Source organism: Marmota marmota, unplaced genomic scaffold, assembly GCF_001458135.2.
Source record: "Marmota marmota marmota unplaced genomic scaffold, marMar, whole genome shotgun sequence".
Classification (NCBI taxonomy): domain Eukaryota; kingdom Metazoa; phylum Chordata; class Mammalia; order Rodentia; family Sciuridae; genus Marmota; species Marmota marmota.
The window spans coordinates 1,346,127-1,360,377 of NW_025999949.1; the positions used below are offsets into that span (position 1 = coordinate 1,346,127).

Genomic DNA, 14,251 nt, shown 5'->3' on the forward strand with positions numbered 1-14,251 from the left:
CTACTTCTTATTGACCTTAGAAAATTTAATTAATGTTTCTGGTCTTCCATTTCTTTATCTCTGTACTGCGTTCAGTTACTATGATAGAGGAGACTAATTGTCTTCCCAATATCTATTTTTCTCTTATTTTTATAATAGAAATTTCTGTAATGGAAATAAAGATTTTACATTCTAGGTATACTCATATGACCACGTTCTGGCTACTACAACTGGAAATGAACTTCATATGTTTGGATTTTTGGGTCCTGACTTTAAATGGGAAAGAACATACCCTTTTTCCTTCTCCCTTTCTTTCTTTTGGAAAATAAATATAATGGCAGGAATTGGAGCTGCCATCCTACACTCTGAGCTGAAAGCTGCAGGGCTAAGGATGACAGAGCAGCAAGATAAAAAGAACCTAGGTCCTCAGTACTGTGGTATCGCTATGTCCTTTAGACTCTTGTTGTTGAGTAAAAAGAAATAAGCTTGTGTTTTTTGTTGTTGTTGTTGAAACTTCTATTTTAGTTTTTACACAGCCACCTTACTGTTATACTAAATAATGAAAAATAATTGGATGTAGGTCCAAATATTTTTGTGAGCACTAAATGTGATAGTGCGTGTAAAAGCACTTAGCATAGTGCCTAGTGCAGGGTGTTTGACATGTTCATGCTTTGTGGATTGTACCTTACCTGAATACCTATATTATGCCAGACTTTATTCTGTGTACTAGCGTAGTGAGGCAGATAAGATATATGAAATTTCTGCCCTTATATCCTTATGGATTGGACAGAGTAGACAAGTAAACCTATTATTTTTTGGACATTGGTAAGAGTTTTGAGAATAAAATAAAAGAAGTAGGAAAGAGAGCTAAAGACAGGAGGAGAGGAAAGCTGTTTATCTAAAACAAGAAAGTCATTTCTGAAGTGTTTATATATGAGCTGACCCATGACTGTGTAAGGGAGTTAGTCTTGCAGTTTCCTGAGAAAAGAGAGTTTAAGTAAACTTTAAGATAGGGACATCTTAGCTTCTTATAAAAGGAGAAAAGCAGACTGCATAGATGGAGCATAATAAATACTGGTAAGTCAGAGAGGTAGACATCACTCTGTTAGGTCTTGGGGTCAAAGGAATTTGGATTTTATTCTACAAATGTCTGTTCAGTCTACCAGCTGAGTATTAAAAGGTGCCCTTGAATTTTATTCTAAATGTGATGAAAATCATTGGAAGGTCTTGAGTAAGGAAGATATTAACTTATTACTTTAATAGTAATTACCAAAGTTAATCTATTAGAAGAAATAATCCAATTAAAATTGGAAAAGACATGAAAAAATATTTTAGTGAGTGAAGAAAAAATTGTAATGGCAAATAAGGACATGAGGAGGTGTTCAGCATCATCAATCAATGAAGAAATGCTACTTAAAACTATAATGAGATTGCAGGTTGTTAATAAAAACTTTATTATATCTATCAGAATGGGTAAAATAAAAAGAGTGGCTAAATGGCTAAAATAAAAGTAGACACAATACCTTTATTTTATTTATTTTTATGTGGTGCTGAGGATTGAACCCAGGGCCTCACATATGCTAGGCAAGTGCACCACCAATCATTAATTAAAAAAAAAAAGATCTTCCTAGTTTTACTTGTACTCGTGTGTGTGTGTGTGTGTGTGTGTATGTGTGTGTGTATGTATGTGAAAGAATGTGTGTGTATTGTGTACAATATTATCAGCCATGTAGGTTTGTCCCTGACCACATTCAGAAAGAACAATTCCAACACTATAAAGGTCTCATATCTCTATCTTGGCCCTCTCTATTCTGTTATCCCTAACCCCTAAAACTATTAATGTGTTCAATTTCTGAAATTTTATTGTTTCATAAGTATTATATAAGTGGAATCAGTTAGTATATAAATCTCTGGGATTGATTTATTTTGCTAAGCAAAATTCTCTGGAGATTTATCTAAACTGTTGCATGTATCAGTAGTGGTTTCTTTGTATTCCTGAGTAGTGTTACATTGTATGTATTTACTAAAGTTTGTAAAATCATTGAAGGATATTTGGAATGAGTCTGTTCTTGGGCTATTATAAATACAGCTGCTCGAGTAATTATGCACTTGTTTTTTGAGAACATCAGATTTCATTTCTTTGGGATAAATGCCTACCTATGTAATTTATAGGTCATATGGTAGTTGTATATTTAATTTTTTGAAAGAAATTACCACATTCTTTTTAGGAGCAGCTGTACCATTTTACTTTTCCATCCATAAAGAATGAATGATTCAGTTTCTTTACATGTTTTCACTATTTGGTATTGTCACTCTTTTTATTTTAGCCATTCTGATAGATATGTAGTTTTAATTAACAGTCTGCAATCTCATTGTAGTTTTAAGTAGCATTTCTTCATTGATTGATGTTGAACACCTCCTCATGTGCTTATTTGCCATTACAATTTTTCTTTTTTACTTACTAAAATATCTGTTCATGTCTTTTGTCCATTTTTAATTGGATTATTAGTTTGAAAACATTGATCATTTTTCATTTTATATGTAAATTTGATCTATTTTGAATTCTTTTTTTTTTCATAAGGAGTATATTTTAGGTAGTTAATTTATTTATTTGCTCTTGAATTTCCAGTTGCTCCAGCAAACACCATTTGTTCTTATGGTGGTCTTTCTTCTATTCAATTGGTTATGCACCAAAGTGAAAAATCAGAACAGGCAGTATTTGTCTTTCTGTATCTGGCTTATGATATATATATGTGTATATATATATATATGTACATGTATGTATGTATATATATTTCCCCCAAATCTTTTTTAGTTGTAGATAGACATAATAACTTAATTTTATTTATTTTATGTGGTGCTGAGGATTGAACCCAGTGCCTTACACATGCTAGGCAAGGGCTTTACCATTGAGCTACAGCCCTAGCCCCTGGCTTATGATATTTTAACACATGTATACAGCATGCACTTATATAATTAGGGTTATTTTAGTGTTTCCCTCTCCTTATCATTTCTTTATGTGTAAAGACTTCAAACTCATTTCTTCTAGATCATCATTAAATACATAATAGGTTATTGTGAACTATAGCCATCGCTCTGTGTGTGGAACATTGGAACTTATTCCTTGTATCTAACTGTGTTTTTGTACCTGCTGTCTAACTTTGTTTTATCCACCCTCTCCTCCACACTTCCCAGCCTCTACTAATAACTCTTTTATTTTTATCTTAGAACTAGTGATATAGAGTAGTGATCAGTGTTGGCTCACCATTACAGTATTAATTTTAATCAAAACATGTTGTCAAAACATTTAAAACTCTTATTTTTGGTTATAAATGTACAGAAAAGTGAAAAATCTAAAAGGAATAGTAAAGAATTATAAAAATAAACTTTAAAGTTTGTGGGAAAAATTTAATGAGTTGTGTGACTAGTGTTTGTCTTCTGGTATAACTTACAATATGAAATAGCCTTGATAAATTGTCATAACTCCTTTCTAAGTTTGGATAAGATTCTGTCATTTTGTCCTATATACTTCTAGTTTCTTTAAAACCTGTGAGAGTTTATGTCTTCCTTTAATGAGAACGAGTGATATTCCTTGTGTCACTTTTTTCTGGGGACATCCTCAGTCTTTTTAACACCTTGTTGTCATAAGTTTGTTTTCACTAAGTTCTCTTGAGTCTTTAGAAAAGGTGCAGTGTTGATACTTCAAAGTTATCTCTTTCTTCCATTTCTCCATTCATGTTCAATTAGAATTTTACTTCCAGTGTTACCAATTTTTGTTTCCTTCTCCGCACTTTTATCTTTCTCTGTTTGGATTATTCATTTTTGTAAAATGTCATGTAGGTTTATCAGTGGCACATGAGGCAACCAACTACTTGCTTTGCTATCTTAGCCTGAGTTCAGTAGCAGATGTACTGTAACCACTGTCTAAGCCTGACACAATTGAGAGAAATGATGTGATTGTTTTTTGATCATGATGCTCATCTATTATTTACCTATGATTTGTGAAGAACTAAAAGTTCATAATTTATGTAATTGTTCAGTTAATATAAATTGGCAATTGATATTTGAACCATAAGTGTGATATGTCATCATAGATTCTTTCACAGAATCAAATATAACAGATTCTTTCACAGCAACTAAGCAAAGTGAGAGCTTCCTGTACATTTGTATACATATGTTTTTGAGTGCATACATATTAAAATTTAAGTTATTAGCACTTCTGCTTATTCCTTTTTTTTCTTAGCTTTTTACTGAAGTATATATACTTATTGGAAAGTATATAAAAGTTAAGGATAGAGCACTATGAAATTTTTATACTAATCACATCTATTTAAGTAATTGGTCAGAAAATTGGTCAGGAAATAAAAGCTTAGCATCAGTTCAAAAATCTTCTTCTTGTTACTAAATATTCTGTCTTAAAGAATAACCACTATTCTTATTTACTTACATCATAGATTTAGTTATGTTTATTTTGAATTCATAAATGGAATTACACAATATGTGCTCTTTTGTCTCTGGGCTAACCCACTTTATGTTTATGAGATTTGTTGTGTAAGTTTCTATTGGGTATTATAACGTATTTATTCACATTAATGTTGATGAGTATTTGGTTAGTTTTTAGTTCTGGCTATTTTTATAGTGAAGCTACAATCATTGTAGTGCATGTTATTTGGTAAATATATGTATACATTGCTGTTGAGCTACTAAAAGTGAAATCACTAGGTCAAATGATTGCATATATCACCTTTAGTAGAGATTTCCAAACTGTGTTCTTAAGTGGTTGAACCACTTTACACTCTTACCAGCTCAATGTGGGACTTTCACTTTCACTTGTCAAATTATGACTTGTTGCCAGTTTTCATATAGGTATGAGCAGAATTTTTTTTATACTTTAAATGGTTAAAAATAAATTTAATTCTGATTTATTTGAAAATTATATTAAACTTAATTTTGGGTATCCTTAAATAAAATTTTATTGGAGCATAGCCATGTTCCTCTGGTTCTTGTATTGTCCACAGCTGCTTTTGTGCTGTAATGACAGATTTGAGTAAATGTGACAAACGTATGGCTCAGAACTAAAATACGTTTTGTATGACTCCTCACAAAAAAAGTTTGCTGACTTTTGCTTTACAGGCTTGGCAACACGTAGTATTCTCTCTTTTTCATTTTAGCCTCTCTGGATGGATGTGTAGTTCTATCACATTGTGACTTTATTTGCAGTCCTCTGATGCCAAATGATGTTCTCTAGCTTTTGATGTAAACTTTATCTATTTTTATATATGACTTTTTGCTTATCAAGCCTTGTTTTGCCCTTTTATCTATGAATTCTTTCTTTCTTTTTAAAAATTTTTTTTAATTGTAGCTGGACACAATATCTTTATTTATTTTTATGTGGTGCTGAGGATTGAACCCAGTTCCTCACACGTGCAAATTTTCAGTTGTTTAAGAAAATTAGTTATTTAAAAATATTCTTCATTAAAGTTCCATTTTTCATTTTAGAAATTAAGGATGAAAATGAAACAATATTGAATCCTGAAGAAGTGGCTTCTTTGGAGGAGTATATTCCTACTCGACATACAAGTGTAACTCTTCTCAAATGTACCTGTACAATTTTCATGGCTGAGTTCAACTTGCTGGATTGTTTGCTTCCTGTCATTATAGGAGGAAAGGTATAATAGGAGTTTACTTTTTTCCCCTTGTGTATGTATATGTGTGATTATTAAATAAAATAATATCTGCTTATATCTTTATCTATGATGGAATAAAAGCAATGTAACTGTGATTGATAATTCTCGGAAAGTGATTTTATACCTGGCTGCAATGGGGCAGGACTCAGGAGGCTGAGGCAGGAGGATAGCAAATTCCAGTGAAACTTAGCAACTTAGCAAGGCCCTAAGCAACTTAGTGAGATCATGTCTCAAATAAAGGGTGTGTGGGGGGTGCTGAGGATGTGATTCTGTGGTTAAGCATCCCTTGGTTTAATCCCTGGTTAAAAAAAGGAAAGAGTAACTTATGGCAGAAGTGACTATGAGGCAGTAGTTTCATTTCGTATATTTGCTCTATATATTCTGCTAAATGAGTATTGCATTTGAAGAGAATTTCAATGGAGAAAATTAAAATGTCACTATTTCCTGTTATTTCAATTTTTATTATCTTCCAACTTTTGAAAAATAGACTTTATAGAAAATTTTTTTTTTTTGTAGTTGTAGATGGACAGAATGCCTTTATTTGTTTTATTTTCATGTGGTGCTGAGGATCGAACCCAGTGCCTCACTCATGCTAGGCAAGCGTTCTGCCACCACTGAGCTCCAGCTCCAGCTGCAGACTTCAGTTTTTTTTTTTTTTTTTTAAAGAGAGAGAGAGAGAGAGAGAGAGAGAGAGAGAGAGAATTTTTTAAAAAAATATTTATTTGTCAGTTTTTGGTGGACACAACATCTTCTATTTTATGTGTTGCTGAGGATCGAACCCAGCGCCCTGCGCATGCCAGGCTAGCGCGTTACCATTTGAGCCACATCCCCAGCCCTAGACTTCATTTTTTAGAGTAGTTTAGGATCACATCAAAATTTAGTGGAAGGTACAGACATTTTCCATATACTTTCTGCCCATATATTTGGATGGCCTCCCTCATGATCAAAGTTCTCCACAGGAGTGGTAAATTTATTATAATTGTTGAACCTCTCTCGGAACATCATTATCACCCAAAGTCCCAAGTTGACATTAGGGTTTACTTTTGTTGTTTATGTTCTATGGGTTTTGATAACTACATAATGCATTTGTCTCCCCTAATGGTATCACATTGAGTAGTTTCACTAACCTAAAAATCTGTACTCCTGTTCATCCTTTGCTCTCCCTCATCACTGATAATCACTGATCCTTTTCCTTGTTTTTTTTTTTTTTTCCAGAATGCTGTATAGTTAGAATACCAAATAATTAGAATGCCTTATAGTAGAGTCTTAAAATATGTGGCATTTCAGATTCTCTTCTTTCACTCTGCGCAATTAGATATCTTCCATGTCTTTTCATGATTTTAAAGCTCATTTCTATTTTTAAAAACGTTTTTTAGTTTTTGATGAATCTTTATTTTATTTATTTATTTATATGTGGTGCTGAGAATCAAATCCAGTACCTCACACATGCTAGGCAAGTGTTAAAGCTCATTTCTTTTTGGTGGAAGTAATATTCCATTGTTTAGATTTATCATAGTTTATTTGTCCACTTATTTACTGAAAGATATCCTGATTGCTTCCAAGTTTTGACAGTTATTAATACAGCTGTTATTAAACATGTCTGGGCAAATTTTTGTGTACTCAAAAAATTTTAACTCAAAGTGGCAGTTTCTGGATTGTATAGTAGGAGTATGTTCAGTTTTTAAAGAAACTGCTGAACTGTCTCTTGATGTGATGGTATGATTTTGCATTTTCATTAGCAGTGAATGAGCATTCCCATTTCTCTATATCCCTGTCAACATTTGGTGTTGTAAATTTCCTGGTATTTTGTCATTGTAATAGGTGTGGAATTATAATGTTGTTATAATTTGCATTTCCCTGATGACATATGATATGGAGCATTTTTTTCATATTTTTTTTTTTGTTTATCTTCTTTGGTGAGGTGACTCTTTAAATCTGTTGCATATTTAATAGGGTGTGTTTTCTTAATATTAACATGTAAGAGTTTCCTGTATATTTTGGTAAGAGTCCTTTACAAACATGTCATTTGCAAATATTTACCCCAAGTCTGTGGCTTATCTTATTCTCCTGAATATCTTCACAGGTCAGAAAATTTTAATTTTAGTTAGGTTCAGTTTACTAATTTTCCATTTTATAGAATATGTTTTTAATGTCATATCTAGAAGTTATCACTATACCCAAGGTAATCAGTTTGTGTCTTTTAAGGAATTGGCACATTTTATGTAGATATTAAATTGGTAGGCATAGAGTTGTGTATAGTATTCCTTTGTTAACCTTTTAAATGTTCATGGTTTTTTAATGATGTATCGCTTTCAATTCTGGCATTAAGAACTCATTTGTTTATTTTGGTACAAGGTTTGAACCTGTGGTGCTTTACTACTCAGCTATATCCCCAATCCTTTTTTCATTTTGAGACAGTGTCTCGCTAAGTTGCTGAGGCTTCCTCAAACTGTGATTGTCCTGTTTTTGCTTCTCGAGTTGCTGGAATTAGAGGCACAAGGCTCTGATATTAATAAATTATGTCCTCTTTGTTTTTTTCTTAGTCTGGCTAAAAGCTTGTCAATTTTTATTGATCTTTTAAAAAAAGCAACCAGCTTTTGATTTCATTAATTTTCTCTTTTCAATTTCATTGGTTTCTGTTCTTTCTTTTATTTTTTATGCTTGCTTTGGATTTAATTTCTTCTTTTGGTTCTAGTTTCCTAAAATGGAAATGTAGGTGACTGATTTTATATTTTCTTCTTTTCTAATATATGCATTCAGTGCTACAGATTTCCTTCTAAGGAATGCTTTTACTATATCCCACAAATATTGATAAATTGTTTTCATTTTCATTTAATTCAAGTTGTTTTTTTCAAAAATTTTTCTTGTGATTTTTTTTGACCCATGTGTTACTTAATCTCCAAGAACTTTGAGATTTTCCAGTTATGTTTTTGTTATTGTTTAATTATATTGAATTTTGAAAGCAGATATTTTTATCTCTTCTTTTAAATTTGTTAAGTGCCTGAAATTGTAGCTGAGCTGTAGAGCACTTACCTAGCACAAAGTATATCCCAAACTTTTTTTGTTTTGTTTTGTTTTGTTATTTCCATATAACACTATGCCACCTCACTGGTTTCTCATAATAACAAGTAACCCTGTTTTCACTGTCCTGGCTCTTGTATTACTGCGTCATTAATTTTACTTATAGATAAGCAAACTTAAGCCTATAAACACATTTATACACACACACAACTGAATTCATCATTTCTATTATTTTGAACAACTTTATGATTTATTAAATGAATTAAGAATAAGACAAATAAGCCGGGTATGGTGGTGCACGCCTGCAATCCCAGCAGCTCAGGAGGCTGAGGCATGATAATCGCGAGTTGAAAGCCAGCCTCAGCAACTTAGTGAGACCTGAAGCAACTCAGTGAGACCCTGTCTCTAAATAAAATACAAAATAGGGCTGGGAATATGACTCAGTGGTTGAGTGCCCCTGAGTTCAATCCTTGATACTAAAAATAAATAAACAATCAAATAAATAAATAAATAAATAAATAAAATAAGACAAATAAAAGCTTTTAATGTAAACTTCATTTATTTTTTCTCTGATGCTTTTAAAGTAGATATGAATTCTGAAAAGTGAGTTTCTAACCTGTATCATTTTTCTTCTCCCACAGATTTCCTTTAATACTTCTTAAAAGACAGGTGTACAGGCAATAAATTCTCTCAATTTTTGTTTGTCTGAGAAAGTCTTTTTCTCCTTTACTTTTTTCCACATTTTTTAAATTGTTGCATCATAATCATACATAATAATGGGGTTTGTTGTTACATATTCTTACATGCACGTGATATAACACTATAATTTGCTATCTATATATATTTTATAGATAAACATGAATTATACTTAAAGGTAGGTGAAAAAATTAAGGACAAAGAAAAGATGGGTATTGGAAAGCAGTACAATTCTTCACACAATAATTTATCTTAATTTTAAAATGTGAAATCATTTTAAATGTGCATAGGTAAGTTTCATTTTGGAAAAACTTTGTCAATTAGAAACGAATCTTTGATTTGAATGAGGTTAAGCATATGGAAGCTTGGAATTCTGTGATCAAGTTGAAGAGTGATAGGAGAGCTGAAAATTATGACCTGCATTTACAGAGTACTCTGCACTGGAAAGCTGCCTCTCCTGCTGGAGTCTTGTTGCAATGTCAGAGTAGGGACCCTATGTCAAGGGGTTCTGAGCTAGTGGCCTATACCCATTTTTCAGAGTGGAAGCAGGAGGCAAGAGGGTGGAGCAAACCTTTGAAGGCACCCCCAGTGGTGCTAGTGTGACTTGTGCACCTGTGGAAGGGTCTTCTGAGGGCAGTGGACATAGGAGTGAGGGGCTTCTCAGAGCATAGGCACAGGCACTGGGCGCTCAGCCTCATGCTCACAGTGGTTGCACCTGCCAAGCGAGTGGCTCTCAGAAACCCATGGCCAACTATGGATTCCAAGTCATCTTCCAATAACTTGATCAATTTTGTTTTCCATTATTTTTCCTTTCCCTCTCCTCCTCTCTTCCCATGGTCTCTTTCCTCTACTCTTCTTGTTTCCCTTTCATTTTCATTAGCTTCACACCACCACCTTTCTTTTCCTTTTTCCTCTCTAGCTTTCGCGTCAGAGAGAAAGCATGGACCCTTTACTTTTTAAGCTTTGCTTATTTCACTTAACATAAAGCTCATAGATTCTTTCCTCAGCCATGTCTGATCTTCAAAGGGAAAAATGCTAATAAGGAGGCCTCACTGAGGTGTCAACCTCAAATCGCACAAAACGCCCTTCAGATTTTTGGCTAACTCTAAGCTTCTCAGTGCAATGCAAAACTTTAGAGAAACTTTAGAAAATGTAGAGGAAAATAAAGTGGAAAGCACAAAAGAGAAATTTCACTATCTGCTTGGTGCTGGGCATGAATGGGTAGAATTTAAGCCCTGTCAAGTGAGAGCCTCTTGCTCTTCTCTCATACCTTACAAGAGTCACAGTCTATTAGTAAGTACTAATTGAAGCAGATTAGCCTTAAAAAAGCCTAATTCCATTCATGAACAGGACCATGTTGATCTGCTTTTATTCTACATGTTTGCTAAAGAATAGTTGCCTCATTTTGAAGGAAGATAACACTATAAAGAGCCTCTGTAATTTATTCCATGACATGAATTGCCTTTAAAAAAATAAGCATACTAAAAGAATCGAACAAAATGAATTGAGTGTCAAAATAAATAATTACAGAAATAGTGTTAGAAGTGATTAGGATATCGGAGGACTGGGGATTAGCTCAGTGGTAGAGTACTTGTCTTAATCTGGGTTCAATCCCCAATAGTACATATAGAAAAACAATGGAGGTTATTACACATTGATTTTTAAGTAACTTCAGTAACTTGAAGGAAAAAGAGAAAAATGTAAAAGTTTTCATAAGACAATCCATGAAACAAATGAAATTAAAAATCTGGAATTGGAATGTATAAGGGGGCATAGGTAAGAAGAAAAGGGGTCGAAATATGTACCTTTTCAGTACTAATCAAAAGAAAATAGCCTATTTTAATACCATAAAGGTAATTTTTGAAGTAAGAAATATTATCCGAAATAGTCACTTCGTGTTGCTTAAAGTGTCAGTTCAAAGAACGAGTAGCATAGTTAATTCCCACAGATGTTATGTTGAGTGAAAGATGTACACTGTGATTCCAATTTTCTTAAGTTCAAGAAGGAACTAAATGTGGTGTTTAAAGTGAGAATATTGGCTTCCTCAGGAGTGTATTCAGTATTGCTACGAAACAGACATTGGAAACGTTTCAAGGTGCTTCAAATGGGTGGTAATTATAAGTGTAAGAATTTATTGAGTTCCATGGTCCAGATTTATATGCTTTACTCTTTTTTTTTCAGTAATCAAAAATACTTAAATAAAGTAAACAATTACTAAATAAGTGTTGGTTTTAAAATTATCAATAATTAATAAACAATCTGGATTGTATGTTCAGTTTATTCAATTTTAGGCATATTCTCAGTAATGACTTATTTGTTTTTGGATTGGTGTCATGTATTGTCACGTAGCGTTTAGCATCTTCAGCCGCAGCCTGTTGAATGGAAATGTTACTATGACAGTGAAAGCCAGACAAAACAAAAAAGGAAAATATTATTGTCATATATTTTCAGATTCTCTTGGGTAGAAGGTCATGGCATTCCTCATTGAGCACCATGTGGAAGATATTTTAAGGGAGTTAGTTTTACCTATAGGAAGAGATTACTTACTAATTAGGGCACATTCTCTGTATATCTTGAAACTTACACATATTTATTTAGATGCTCTAGATGGTTCTGTAACACTGAGACCACCAAGCCTTCCTCAAGATTCCTATGACTTTATGTGCTGTTAATATAAATATTGTTAGTATGATTGGGATCAGTTATTTTTTCCTTTCTGCATACTTTCTTATTGTGAATGTCTTTTACACTGTATGATATAGTCCTTTATTTTCTGTAGTCATCTAAATGTGAGTAAAGGGAAAGAAAACAAAAGATTGCTAGTTCTTGAATATTTAGACAAATTTTTAGAATGATTAAGCTTAATTTAAGAAAGTGTTTTCATCATTCTGAGGCATGTAGTACGTACTGTGAAGTTGATTGAAAAAATAAAAAGCTTTAGCTAAAATGTTATGAACCTTTAGAAAAAATATGCATTCTTTAAAATATGGGGCATACTTAAAGTAGATATTCATATTTAGTTATAGCAAGAGAATTCTATATAAAGGCATCATTTCTAGATTGACCTACTATAACTGCAAAATGTGCAAGTCTGAAGCTTGTATAGAAGGAATTGTATATTAGTTGACTGCTGTACTCCTAAAATATAAAGTGAATACTCTTATTTTCTAGAACTCAAGTAATTTCATGAATACTGCAAACTTCCAGTCTCTTCGTCCTTTGCCATCCATTCAGATACTGGTGGATAAAATCAATCTGGAACATTCTGTCCCAATGTATGCTGAGCATTTGGTGCATGTGGTCAGCAGCCTTACTCAGCCTTCTGATAATCTGCTTCATTATTGCTATGTTCACTGCTATCTTAAGGTATGAAAAATGAATTTTCTTGTTTATTATTATGTGTTTCACTTTGGGAATGTCAAATAAGTTTCTTTTTTCCTGGAGTTATAATTTCATAGAACTAGTAGTGCATAAAGTAAAATGAAAATAAGATCTAAGATAGATTTATTCATTGTTACAAAGTAATTCAGTAAAATAAAAAGAATTTTTTAAGCTATTTGGAATTAGTTGTCTGATGCTTGCTTAATATAATTTTTGAAGATTTTATATATTGATAATTATTTTTATATGCAGTTTAATATGGGTGCTTTAAAAGACTTATGATTTCTTTGAAGGGAACATTTATTTATGTTCAGCATAAGGTTTCATAAAAATAGTTTCACATGCTAGGTTTTTGGCCACTTTTTTTTAGTTGAAATGATGTTAATTCTTGATGCAAAGAGACAAATCTTTTTTATTATTACAAATATAGTTAAGTAAAGTGATTTTTGGAAGCTGTGACCAGCCCAGCTCTGTTTTTTTTTTTTAAATAAGTAATGTATTCCAGTACAAATATGTACACAGAAAAATAATAAATTCAAATGTTGAATTATAAATATTTTTAGAAGTAAATACAGATATATATTCCTAAGTAGACTTATCATCTGCCTAATCAAATTTTCTTTTATCAATAAAAGGAAACCCTACAATGTCCAATTCAAGAATAAGTATTATAAAAACACTAAATTCCATGAAAAATACCAAAAGATTAAAGGACTTCATGAAAAAATCTCTGGCCAATGGTTTATAGTGTTTTAAAATTCTTATATATTTTATATTAGTCAAATAAAAAGGAATCAATTTAAAAATGATAGTTTTACATCACCTGTAGATTAAATAAGATGTTAAAATACAACTATTTTCTAATCACATAGAGCAGACGGACATGTGTTTTAGATGACCTTGGAAAAAATCCATTTTCAAGAGGCGGGTCTCCTTTGATGGAGGATCATCATATAACATTGCAAAGGGATTTGAACATAGGGATGTGTGATTCATTGGGGGCTATTATTATGATGATCTATCATAGTGTCTCATGTCATACAAAAAGTAGCAGAAGATAGTTTTGAATCTGGATATCTTGAGCATATTATCCTTGAGCTTTTTAATTCATTCCCATGTTGATATAATCTGAATATTAGAATAATGTTGAGAGTACATGTCTTTTTTCTTTAAGCCGGTTTAGTTTTTGGCATTTCCCTATATTTTCTAACATATTCTGCTTATGTTCATTTTTTGAATATTTTCTTTCCATATTGCAGACATTCTGCATTAATAAACAAAGTATTTCGTCATCCTCTAGGAAAATGGTCACCAAATTTTTGATCACCAATATGGTTACCATCCATACTGACATGAAAGTTAATGGAATAGTTGTTCATCATTTCTATTTGTTAATGTGTTAAAGCTCACTTGAATTTCCAGTGTAATGTAAAAGTTATAGTCTAGTCTGTGAGCAATTATGTTTCAAGAAAGGGACTTTTGCTACA

The 14,251-nt window shown here is 32.3% G+C and overlaps 1 protein-coding gene across 21 annotated transcripts in view; it reads left to right on the top strand.

Moving 5' to 3' along the window:
- Vps13b (vacuolar protein sorting 13 homolog B) overlaps positions 1-14,251 on the top strand; it is a 734,817-nt gene that overhangs the window by 101,908 nt on the left and 618,658 nt on the right. For all 21 annotated transcript variants that reach the window (XR_007347142.1, XR_007347143.1, XR_007347144.1 and 18 more), the window contains 2 exons: positions 5,479-5,648; positions 12,555-12,749. Coding sequence is in view for 18 of the 21 variants with exons in the window: in XM_048801898.1 (XP_048657855.1) it covers positions 5,479-5,648; positions 12,555-12,749 (365 nt within the window). In the remaining 3 variants the exon portion in view is untranslated. The remainder of the gene's footprint in view (positions 1-5,478; positions 5,649-12,554; positions 12,750-14,251) is intronic.